This window comes from Xenopus tropicalis, chromosome 3 (genome assembly GCF_000004195.4).
Source record: "Xenopus tropicalis strain Nigerian chromosome 3, UCB_Xtro_10.0, whole genome shotgun sequence".
Classification (NCBI taxonomy): Eukaryota; Metazoa; Chordata; class Amphibia; order Anura; family Pipidae; genus Xenopus; species Xenopus tropicalis.
Genome location: NC_030679.2, coordinates 5983082 through 5996433, shown reverse-complemented (window position 1 = coordinate 5996433; position 13352 = coordinate 5983082). Strand labels below are relative to the sequence as shown.

At 45.2% G+C, this 13352-nt stretch overlaps 1 protein-coding gene across 9 annotated transcripts in view; it reads right to left on the bottom strand.

Annotated features, from left to right (window-relative positions):
• dgki (diacylglycerol kinase, iota) overlaps positions 1 to 13352 on the bottom strand; it is a 153764-nt gene that overhangs the window by 26233 nt on the left and 114179 nt on the right. For all 9 annotated transcript variants that reach the window (XM_031898545.1, XM_031898546.1, XM_031898538.1 and 6 more), the window contains 3 exons: positions 11751 to 11879; positions 9842 to 9867; positions 9048 to 9085 (listed from right to left, as the gene is read on the bottom strand). In XM_031898545.1, coding sequence (XP_031754405.1) covers positions 9048 to 9085; positions 9842 to 9867; positions 11751 to 11879 — 193 coding nt within the window. The remainder of the gene's footprint in view (positions 1 to 9047; positions 9086 to 9841; positions 9868 to 11750; positions 11880 to 13352) is intronic.

Genomic DNA, 13352 nt, shown 5'->3' with positions numbered 1-13352 from the left:
ATAGATAGATAGATAGATAGATAGATAGATGATAGATAGATAGATAGATAGATAGATAGACAGATAGATAGAGATAGATGATAGATGATAGATAGATAGATAGATAGATAGATAGATAGATGATAGATAGATAGATAGATAGATAGAAAGATAGATAGATAGATAGATAGATGATAGATAGATAGATAGATAGATGATAGATAGATAGATAGATAGATAGATAGATAGATAGATGATAGATAGATAGATGATAGATAGATAGATAGATAGATAGATAGATAGATAGATAGATAGAAAGAAAGATAGATAGATAGATAGATAGATAGATAGATCATAGATAGATAGATAGATGATAGATAGATAGATAGATAGATAGATAGATAGATGATAGATAGATGATAGATAGAAAGATAGATAGAAAGATAGATAGATAGATAGATAGAAAGATAGATAGAAAGATAGATAGATAGATAGAAAGATAGATAGATAGATAGATAGATAGATAGATAGAAAGATAGATAGATAGATAGATAGATAGATAGATAGATAGATGATAGATAGAGAGAAAGATAGATAGATAGATAATAGATAGATAGATAGATAGATAGATAGATCATAGATAGATAGATAGATAGATGATAGATAGATAGAAAGATAGATAGATAGATAGATAGATAGATAGATCATAGATAGATAGATAGATGATAGATAGATAGATAGATAGATAGATAGATGATAGATAGATAGATAGATAGATAGATGATAGATAGATAGATAGATAGATAGATAGATAGATAGATAGATAGATAGATAGATCATAGATAGATAGATAGATAGATGATAGATAGATAGAAAGATAGATAGATAGATAGATAGATAGATCATAGATAGATAGATAGATGATAGATAGATAGATAGAAAGATAGATAGAAAGATAGATAGATAGATAGATAGATAGATAGATAGATAGATGATAGATAGATACATAGATAGATAAATAGAAAGATATATAGATATATTCAGACATCAGTATAACACAGCACCCTGCCTGCCATTATACATTATAGGAACACTGTTCCGCATTGTTTCGTTTAAACACAGAGAAACCCAAATCTCCCCGTTTCTATGACCAATTGGGGAGGAAAAGGCCCCTCTTTGTGTCGATGAAAATGAATTTCCCAGGCGGAACGTTTAGGGATGAGAAATTCATTGTGTTTGTGATACAAAGAATCATTAACCTTCCGGCTACGCCGCACTGCGCTTATATCCAGATAACAGAGGCGTTTATAGCGCCAGTAATTATTTTGGTTTAAAGCCGGGCGCCCAAAAACACTCTCAGAGAAACTACAGAACCATGTGAAGGGGAGATTGGGCAGTATAAAGGCTGATGTGAGCGGTTAAAGGGGAAATATACTGTACTAAGCACAATTCAGCAGGAACAGCCCCCTAAGTTTGCCCATAGCCTGTACAGAGAGATACCATAAAACTATGGCACATAGGGATTCCCCTGTACTAAGCACAATTCAGCAGGAACAGCCCCCTAAGTTTGCCCATAGCCTGTACAGAGAGATACCATAAAACTATGGCACATAGGGATTCCCCTGTACTAAGCACAATTCAGCAGGAACAGCCCCCTAAGTTTGCTCATAGCCTGTACAGAGAGATACCATAAAACTATGGCACATAGGGATTCCCCTGTACTAAGCACAATTCAGCAGGAACAGCCCCCTAAGTTTGCTCATAGCCTGTACAGAGAGATACCATAAAACTATGGCACATAGGGATTCCCCTGTACTAAGCACAATTCAGCAGGAACAGCCCCCTAAGTTTGCCCATAGCCTGTACAGAGAGATACCATAAAACTATGGCAGCATAGGGATTCCCCTGTACTAAGCACAATTCAGCAGGAACAGCCCCCTAAGTTTGCCCATAGCCTGTACAGAGAGACACCATAAAACTATAGCACATAGGGATTCCCCTGTACTAAGCACAATTCAGCAGGAACAGCCCCCTAAGTTTGCTCATAGCCTGTACAGAGAGATACCATAAAACTATGGCAGCATAGGGATTCCCCTGTACTAAGCACAATTCAGCAGGAACAGCCCCCTAAGTTTGCTCATAGCCTGTACAGAGAGATACCATAAAACTATGGCACATAGGGATTCCCCTGTACTAAGCACAATTCAGCAGGAACAGCCCCCTAAGTTTGCCCATAGCCTGTACAGAGAGATACCATAAAACTATGGCACATAGGGATTCCCCTGTACTAAGCACAATTCAGCAGGAACAGCCCCCTAAGTTTGCCCATAGCCTGTACAGAGAGATACCATAAAACTATGGCACATAGGGATTCCCCTGTACTAAGCACAATTCAGCAGGAACAGCCCCCTAAGTTTGCTCATAGCCTGTACAGAGAGATACCATAAAACTATGGCACATAGGGATTCCCCTGTACTAAGCACAATTCAGCAGGAACAGCCCCCTAAGTTTGCTCATAGCCTGTACAGAGAGATACCATAAAACTATGGCACATAGGGATTCCCCTGTACTAAGCACAATTCAGCAGGAACAGCCCCCTAAGTTTGCTCATAGCCTGTACAGAGAGATACCATAAAACTATGGCACATAGGGATTCCCCTGTACTAAGCACAATTCAGCAGGAACAGCCCCCTAAGTTTGCTCATAGCCTGTACAGAGAGATACCATAAAACTATGGCACATAGGGATTCCCCTGTACTAAGCACAATTCAGCAGGAACAGCCCCCTAAGTTTGCTCATAGCCTGTACAGAGAGATACCATAAAAACTATGGCACATAGGGATTCCCCTGTACTAAGCACAATTCAGCAGGAACAGCCCCCTAAGTTTGCCCATAGCCTGTACAGAGAGATACCATAAAACTATAGCACATAGGGATTCCCCTGTACTAAGCACAATTCAGCAGGAACAGCCCCCTAAGTTTGCTCATAGCCTGTACAGAGACATACCATAAAACTATGGCACATAGGGATTCCCCTGTACTAAGCACAATTCAGCAGGAACAGCCCCCTAAGTTTGCCCATAGCCTGTACAGAGAGATACCATAAAACTATGGCACATAGGGATTCCCCTGTACTAAGCACAATTCAGCAGGAACAGCCCCCTAAGTTTGCTCATAGCCTGTACAGAGAGATACCATAAAACTATGGCACATAGGGATTCCCCTGTACTAAGCACAATTCAGCAGGAACAGCCCCCCTAAGTTTGCCCATAGCCTGTACAGAGAGATACCATAAAACTATAGCACATAGGGATTCCCCTGTACTAAGCACAATTCAGCAGGAACAGCCCCCTAAGTTTGCTCATAGCCTGTACAGAGACATACCATAAAACTATGGCACATAGGGATTCCCCTGTACTAAGCACAATTCAGCAGGAACAGCCCCCTAAGTTTGCTCATAGCCTGTACAGAGAGATACCATAAAACTATGGCACATAGGGATTCCCCTGTACTAAGCACAATTCAGCAGGAACAGCCCCCTAAGTTTGCCCATAGCCTGTACAGAGAGATACCATAAAACTATGGCACATAGGGATTCCCCTGTACTAAGCACAATTCAGCAGGAACAGCCCCCTAAGTTTGCCCATAGCCTGTACAGAGAGATACCATAAAACTATGGCACATAGGGATTCCCCTGTACTAAGCACAATTCAGTCCGACTTACCTACTGGACAGCAGGGGGCGCCTCGTCCTGTTCCAAATTCATGACTTTGGTGACTCCCTAAGCTCGTATGAGAGGTAGGTACCCGTATGGCAACCCTGGCAGGTACACAGCCTATAAAGTGACGGGGATCGATACCCTGCTCTATGGATTCCTTATAATCAATCTGCTTCTCGTCCTATGGAGAAGATTAATGGCCCCGGGGGCGGCAGGGGGAGCGTAATACATGCATTTAGAGCGGGGCCCACGCAACGGCGACAGGGTCATTATTCAAACATGAATTATTGGGGGGGGGGGTTGGGGAATAGGATTAATGATCGGAAGGGGGGGGTGGATCAGATACAGGATAGTAAGGTTCTGTAAGATTAATACCCCCCCCCCCCCCGATACGACCTTATGTGACATTGAATGTGGCCCCGGAATGCCCTGTTACATGTATATAGTTCCATAGCAACTGGAGGAATAGGCAGCAATGTACCCGATGCTCAATGTACTTAGTATCTATACATATAATAAACAATAATACCAAATATGGTCTCAATTATCACTGGTGCCTCTTCCACCGACGTGTAGCCAATCAGAACATCACAGGGTTAGACCAACTTGTAGCCAATCAGAACATCACAGGGTTAGACCAACTTGTAGCCAATCAGAACATCACAGGGTTAGACCAACTTGTAGCCAATCAGAACATCACAGGGTTAGACCAACTTGTAGCCAATCAGAACATCACAGGGTTAGACCAACTTGTAGCCAATCAGAACATCACAGGGTTAGACCAACTTGTAGCCAATCAGAACATCACAGGGTTAGACCAACTTGTAGCCAATCAGAACATCACAGGGTTAGACCAACTTGTAGCCAATCAGAACATCACAGGGTTAGACCAACTTGTAGCCAATCAGAACATCACAGGGTTAGACCAACTTGTAACCAATCAGAACATCACAGGGTTAGACCAACTTGTAGCCAATCAGAACATGAGAACGTCACAGGGTTAGACCAACTTGTAACCAATCAGAACATTAGAACATCACAGGGTTAGACCAACTTGTATCCAATCAGAACATGAGAACATCACAGGGTTAGACCAACTTGTAGCCAATCAGAACATGAGAACGTCACAGGGTTAGACCAACTTGTATCCAATCAGAGCATGAGAACATCACAGGGTTAGACCAACTTGTATCCAATCAGAGCATGAGAACATCACAGGGTTAGACCAACTTGTAGCCAATCAGAACATGAGAACGTCACAGGGTTAGACCAACTTGTATCCAATCAGAGCATGAGAACATCACAGGTTAGACCAACTTGTATCCAATCAGAACATGAGAACATCACCAGGGTTAGACCAACTTGTAGCCAATCAGAACATGAGAACGTCACAGGGTTAGACCAACTTGTAACCAATCAGAACATTAGAACATCACAGGGTTAGACCAACTTGTATCCAATCAGAACATGAGAACATCACAGGGTTAGACCAACTTGTAACCAATCAGAACATTTAGAACATCACAGGGTTAGACCAACTTGTATCCAATCAGAACATGAGAACATCACAGGGTTAGACCAACTTGTATCCAATCAGAACATGAGAACGTCACAGGGTTAGACCAACTTGTAACCAATCAGAACATTAGAACATCACAGGGTTAGACCAACTTGTATCCAATCAGAACATGAGAACATCACAGGGTTAGACCAACTTGTATCCAATCAGAACATGAGAACGTCACAGGGTTAGACCAACTTGTAACCAATCAGAACATTAGAACATCACAGGGTTAGACCAACTTGTATCAATCAGAACATGAGAACATCACAGGGTTAGACCAACTTGTAGCCAATCAGAACATGAGAACGTCACAGGGTTAGACCAACTTGTAACCAATCAGAACATTAGAACATCACAGGGTTAGACCAACTTGTATCCAATCAGAACATGAGAACATCACAGGGTTAGACCAACTTGTATCCAATCAGAACATGAGAACGTCACAGGGTTAGACCAACTTGTAACCAATCAGAACATTAGAACATCACAGGGTTAGACCAACTTGTATCCAATCAGAACATGAGAACATCACAGGGTTAGACCAACTTGTAGCCAATCAGAACATGAGAACGTCACAGGGTTAGACCAACTTGTAACCAATCAGAACATTAGAACATCACAGGGTTAGACCAACTTGTAACCAATCAGAACATTAGAACATCACAGGGTTAGACCAACTTGTATCCAATCAGAACATGAGAACATCACAGGGTTAGACCAACTTGTAACCAATCAGAACATGAGAACGTCACAGGGTTAGACCAACTTGTAACCAATCAGAACATGAGAACGTCACAGGGTTAGACCAACTTGTAGCCAATCAGAACATCAGAACATCACAGGGTTAGACCAACTTGTAGCCAATCAGAACATGAGAACATCACAGGGTTAGACCAACTTGTAACCAATCAGAACATCAGCATGTCACAGGGTTAGACCAACTTGTAACCAATCAGAACATGAGCATGTCACAGGGTTAGACCCACTTGTAACCAATCAGAACATTAGAACATCACAGGGTTAGACCAACTTGTATCCAATCAGAACATGAGAACATCACAGGGTTAGACCAACTTGTAACCAATCAGAACATGAGAACGTCACAGGGTTAGACCAACTTGTAACCAATCAGAACATGAGAACGTCACAGGGTTAGACCAACTTGTAGCCAATCAGAACATCAGAACATCACAGGGTTAGACCAACTTGTAGCCAATCAGAACATGAGAACATCACAGGGTTAGACCAACTTGTAACCAATCAGAACATGAGAACGTCACAGGGTTAGACCAACTTGTAACCAATCAGAACATGAGAACGTCACAGGGTTAGACCAACTTGTAGCCAATCAGAACATCAGAACATCACAGGGTTAGACCAACTTGTAGCCAATCAGAACATGAGAACATCACAGGGTTAGACCAACTTGTAACCAATCAGAACATGAGCATGTCACAGGGTTAGACCAACTTGTAACCAATCAGAACATGAGCATGTCACAGGGTTAGACCCACTTGTAACCAATCAGAGCATGACAACGTCACAGGGTTAGACCAACTTGTAGCCAATCAGAACATCAGAACATCACAGGGTTAGACCAACTTGTAGCCAATCAGAACATGAGAACGTCACAGGGTTAGACCAACTTGTAGCCAATCAGAACATCAGAACATCACAGGGTTAGACCAACTTGTAGCCCAGCAGAACATGAGAACATCACAGGGTTAGACCAACTTGTAGCCCAGCAGAACATGAGAACATCACAGGGTTAGACCAATCAGAGCTGCCCCAGACAGCTGCAGTGGGCGGGGCATCCCTATACACAGGGAGGGAGGGGGCAGCAGTGGGGGCTGCTCCTGGCACGGAAGGGAAATAATGAAGTTGCAGGGAACAAGATGTTTCTCGGCGCACTGTGCCAGGATCTATTCGCTCTGTCGGCGCCGGTGGCTTTCCAGCCAATGAATCATCATGGCGGCTCATATTCAGTCTGTATCCGGGGGTGGGGGGGTAACAACAAACATAGCAGGCTGCCTATAGGCTGGGGGGGAGTGGGTGCTGTAACATCACTCTTGGGTATTTCTGATTGGCTGCTTGTCGGCCCATACGCCATACGGTTATCAATCTAATGAGTTTGGCCGCCATTCCCCCTAGCGCAGCGCGGCAGAGATTTCCAATAACCCTGATCCATTTGCTGATGAACTGCTAATAATTCTGATTAATGTCTCTTCCCAAAAATGCCATTTAGCCAACCCGCACAGTCGCTGATCCGAACAGAACCGCCACCTCTCACTTTGGCATTGGATCAATGGCATTCAGAATGGTGCTGACTGCGTCCCTTTGCCTTAACTACCAATCGTAACTCAGCTTTCAGCTGACTATTGCCCAGTAGGAAGACCTGTTTCAGAATGCAATGATGTCAGCCGTACTGCAGGGGAGGGGCAGGGAGTCACTCAAACAGTGGGTGGGGCTAGAACACTCTGATGGCAGCTTACTGGGGGAGGGGCAGGAAGTCTGTGACTCGAGTAGTGGGTGGGACTAGATCACTCTGATGGAAGCTTACAGGGGGAGGGGCAGGATGTCTGTGACTCGAGTAGTGGGTGGGACTAGATCACTCTGATGGAAGCTTACAGGGGGAGGGGCAGGGAGTCTGTGACTCGAGTAGTGGGTGGGACTAGATCACTCTGATGGAAGCTTACAGGGGAAGGGGCAGGGAGTCTGTGACTCGAGTAGTGGGTGGGACTAGAACACTCTGATGGAAGCATACAGGGGGAGGGGCAGGAAGTCTGTGACTCGAGTAGTGGATGCAGGGTCGGACTGGGGGGTGAAGGGCCTACCGGGGCCCTGTAGGTGCCCCCAGCCAGGCGCGTCCCCAAACCCCCCCTCGCAGAGGCCACCCTAACCACCCTCGCTGGTCCCCCCCACCTGACGTCCTCCTCCGAGCGCGTAAATTTGATGCGTCAGGGGAGGAGGTCGGGAGGGGGAGCACCGGCAAGGGTCGGGTCTGTGCTGCCGGGGCCCACTGGGATTTTTCCCGGTGTCCCGGCAGCCCAGTCCGACCCTGAGTGGATGGGACTAGAACACTCTGATGGAAGCTTACAGGGGGAGGGGCAGGGAGTCTGTGACTCGAGTAGTGGGTGGGACTAGAACACTCTGATGGAAGCTTACAGGGGGAGGGGCAGGGAGTCTGTGACTCGAGTAGTGGGTGGGACTAGAACACTCTAATAGCAGCTTATAGGGGGAGGGGCAGGGAGTCTGTGAATCAAGTAGTGAATGGGACTAGAACACTCTGATGGAAGCTTACAGGGGGAGGGGCAGGAAGTCTGTGACTCGAGTAGTGGGTGGGACTAGAACACTCTAATAGCAGCTTATAGGGGGAGGGGCAGGGAGTCTGTGAATCAAGGAGTGAATGGGACTAGAACACTCTGATGGAAGCTTACAGGGGGAGGGGCAGGGAGTCTGTGACTCGAGTAGTGGGTGGGACTAGAACACTCTAATAGCAGCTTATAGGGGGAGGGGCAGGGAGTCTGTGAATCAAGGAGTGAATGGGACTAGAACACTCTGATGGAAGCTTACAGGGGGAGGGGCAGGAAGTCTGTGACTCAACAGTGGGTGGGGCAAGAACACTCTAATGGTAGCTGACAGTTAGAGGGGCTGTAAGTCTGTAAAAACCAGCAACTACAGAGGAAGCAGACCCTGCAGTTGCAGGGGGGGCCCAGGAGTGTAGAGAGTCCAGAGAGGCACTAGTTAACAAGCAAAGGTTGTGATACAAGAAGCTCAGGTACCTACCTTGGCAAGATCACCCGCGGCAACTGCTTCTGTGAGTGCTGGAAAATAGTTGAAAAGGGTTAAATCAACAAACAGGCCTGTATTTGCCAAATTCTAGCATTGTTTTGCTCTCATAATGAACGGCCTATCTGTCTGTACTGCTGGTTCTGACTCACAAAACACTATTGTTTGCTGGGTGGACGCGTTCTTCCGAATAATGAAAAAAACCTTTCTATAACTGATATGCAGTTCCTATATACATACATATATATATTACACAAGCACTGAGCACCCCAACAGCCCCTCTCCTTATGTCTAAGCGAAATATTGGGAATTGCACTGTAGTCTCCCTATGTTAGATAAAAGCAAGATAACTAGCTTTAGTATTGATAAACAGCCTTCTCATTGGTGAGTTCTCTTGCATCCATAATTAGATTGGGAGGTCACCTCAGCTAGATAGCTAGTGGGTACAATTAAACAGTTGTTAAGCTGGGTCTAACCCCCATATGTAATAAAAGGCACTACGTTTACCTTGGAGCAGTAACCCATAGCAACCAATAAGATGTTTGATTTTAAACAGGTGACCAGTCATTGCTTCCTGCTGATTGGTTGCTATGGATTACTGCTCCTGGGCAAATTTAGTGCCTTTTATTACACCACCCCCTTAGTATCCATGGTATTGATCAGCCTTCTCATTGGTGGATCCTCTTGCATCTTTAATTAGTGCCTCTGTAAATAGGGTTAGAACGTGCACACATTTGCCCCCGCATTCATCAATGAGCCCTTTGGGTCCATGGGGATCAGTAGCCACTCACCTTGTTCATCCACAGAGACCGGTGACCTGAAACAAGACAAATCATTAGTCAAATTGGGGTGAGGCTCATATAGTTATATATTAGACATATAGGGATAGAAAGTTACCCCAAAAGTGGGCATCAAGGTGAGGATATTGGGGTTAGCAATGCCCAATAACTCTAAGCAGAACCAGCAGTGCAATTCCATTGGATAAGAAATACAGCAGCCCCGTGATGGGGAAGAATTAAACCTCCACACTTCAGGACTGGGGCATTTATGGCCAGGCACGCCCACTCATGACATCATTGACATGCTCACAAAGCACCAATCAACATTTAGGACTTAAAGCAAAGAGAGACGCATTGCTGAGCCACCGACCCAGAGCTCCAACCAAGGAGGAAACATCCAAGAGCAACTGAAACACTCTCCCTTTCCCTTATTGGTTATCCCATACGCATGCTTAATGAGCACAGTTATAGGACAGTAACAGCAGCCTAGAATAGAAGGAAAAGGGCAACGTTTTCACTTTATTTCTGCAGTTTTTGGATAAAAGTAAATCTGCCGAGATGGCAAAACCTTCTGTGCCGACACGTCGCCATCTAGTGGCACTTTGGTGCAAAATAAAAAAAAACGAAGAAAGAGAAGATTTTTTAATTATTAAATGGTGTTTATGAAGAGCCAACATAGTCCACGGTGCCGTACAGGGTCAGACTGGGGTACAAATGACTGGCGGATACACGGCCCTGCTCATTAGAGCACATTATCCATCCCTCGGGGGCCGGAAACCCAATGCAATAAACTTCTATTAATGCGATGCTGTCTGGACCGCAAGGAAATAATCTGCAGTATTGATTGCAGGCAATGCAGTAGCGCAAGGAAGGGCGGTTACTATGATGAAATAGATTATAGGACATATCCCCAGGAAAACTCATTTATTTCTCCCTATCTGAGCCTGACATCTGCCACTAGGCACTAGGTAGGTACCTAATATATAGGGGCAGAGACAGGGGAAAGTGTTGGAAGGGTTACTGCCTGCCCTGCTCTCATTTCCCTACAGAAATAGGGGTTGGTAGCACTAGGTAGGTACCTAATATATAGGGGCAGAGACAGGGGAAAGTGTTGGGAGGGTTACTGCCTGCCCTGCTCTCATTTCCCTACAGAAATAGGGGTTGGTAGCACTAGGTAGGTACCTAATATATAGGGGCAGAGACAGGGGAAAGTGTTGGAAGGGTTACTGCCTGCCCTGCTCTCATTTCCCTACAGAAATAGGGGTTGGTAGCACTAGGTAGGTACCTAATATATAGGGGCAGAGACAGGGGAAAGTGTTGGAAGGGTTACTGCCTGCCCTGCTCTCATTTCCCTACAGAAATAGGGGTTGGTAGCACTAGGTAGGTACCTAATATATAGGGGCAGAGACAGGGGAAAGTGTTGGAAGGGTTACTGCCTGCCCTGCTCTCATTTCCCTACAGAAATAGGGGTTGGTAGCACTAGGTAGGTACCTAATATATAGGGGCAGAGACAGGGGAAAGTGTTGGAAGGGTTACTGCCTGCCCTGCTCTCACTACTGCCCCCTCCTGTTTCCTCACCATGACTAATCAGATCCCCACCTGAAATAAAAGGGAATTAAGGCAATACTTGCTTGATTAAAACTCAGCGAGTATAATTAATTTCCCCGTACATGCCAGCAATTACAATCCCATTATCCCCGAGCCCAAGGATGTGAGTGAATAGGGACCGCAGCCAGAAATCTTTATTGACCCTTATTGTGCCGGGGGGGGGGGGGGTATTAAAGTGCAAATTTCACTTGTGTTCGTTGAAAGGAAAAGAATCTTATGGGAAAGGTTTTCAACTGATATAAAAATACAGTTTGAAACATTCATTGCCAGCAATGGGTCTCACTGTATGTTATTTACTGAATATGTCACTTACAGGCGGGCGCTACATGGGGACAAATCGTGTACTTTGTCTGAGATTTCATATTGGAGAGACATCCTTCCCGCCACACAGCTGTCACTCACTATCCGCTTACGGGACGTCGGGGTCCACCATTCCGATGGCCTGTGGGGGGGGAATAGGCAGAGAGATACCATAAAACTATGGCACATAGGGATTCCCCTGTACTAAGCACAATTCAGCAGGAACAGCCCCCTAAGTTTGCTCATAGCCTGTACAGAGACATACCATAAAACTATGGCACATAGGGATTCCCCTGTACTAAGCACAATTCAGCAGGAACAGCCCCCTAAGTTTGCTCATAGCCTGTACAGAGAGATACCATAAAACTATGGCACATAGGGATTCCCCTGTACTAAGCACAATTCAGCAGGAACAGCCCCCTAAGTTTGCTCATAGCCTGTACAGAGAGATACCATAAAACTATGGCACATAGGGATTCCCCTGTACTAAGCCCAATTCAGCAGGAACAGCCCCCTAAGTTTGCCCATAGCCTGTACAGAGAGATACCATAAAACTATGGCACATAGGGATTCCCTTGTACTAAGCACAATTCAGCAGGAACAGCCCCCTAAGTTTGCCTATAGCCTGTACAGAGAGATACCATAAAACTATGGCACATAGGGATTCCCCTGTACTAAGCACAATTCAGCAGGAACAGCCCCCTAAGTTTGCCCATAGCCTGTACAGAGAGATACCATAAAACTATGGCACATAGGGATTCCCCTGTACTAAGCACAATTCAGCAGGAACAGCCCCCTAAGTTTGCCTATAGCCTGTACAGAGAGATACCATAAAACTATGGCACATAGGGATTCCCCTGTACTAAGCACAATTCAGCAGGAACAGCTCCCTAAGTTTGCCCATAGCCTGTACAGAGAGATACCATAAAACTATGGCACATAGGGATTCCCCTGTACTAAGCACAATTCAGCAGGAACAGCCCCCTAAGTTTGCTCATAGCCTGTACAGAGAGATACCAAAAAACTATGGCACATAGGGATTCCCCTGTACTAAGCACAATTCAGCAGGAACAGCCCCCTAAGTTTGCCCATAGCCTGTACAGAGAGATACCATAAAACTATGGCACATAGGGATTCCCCTGTACTAAGCACAATTCAGCAGGAACAGCCCCCTAAGTTTGCCCATAGCCTGTACAGAGAGATACCATAAAACTATGGCACATAGGGATTCCCCTGTACTAAGCACAATTCAGCAGGAACAGCCCCCTAAGTTTGCCCATAGCCTGTACAGAGAGATACCATAAAACTATGGCACATAGGGATTCCCCTGTACTAAGCACAATTCAGCAGGAACAGCCCCCTAAGTTTGCCTATAGCCTGTACAGAGAGATACCATAAAACTATGGCACATAGGGATTCCCCTGTACTAAGCACAATTCAGCAGGAACAGCCCCCTAAGTTTGCCTATAGCCTGTACAGAGAGATACCATAAAACTATGGCACATAGGGATTCCCCTGTACTAAGCACAATTCAGCAGGAACAGCTCCCTAAGTTTGCCCATAGCCTGTACAGAGAGATACCATAAAACTATGGCACATAGGGATTCCCCTGTAC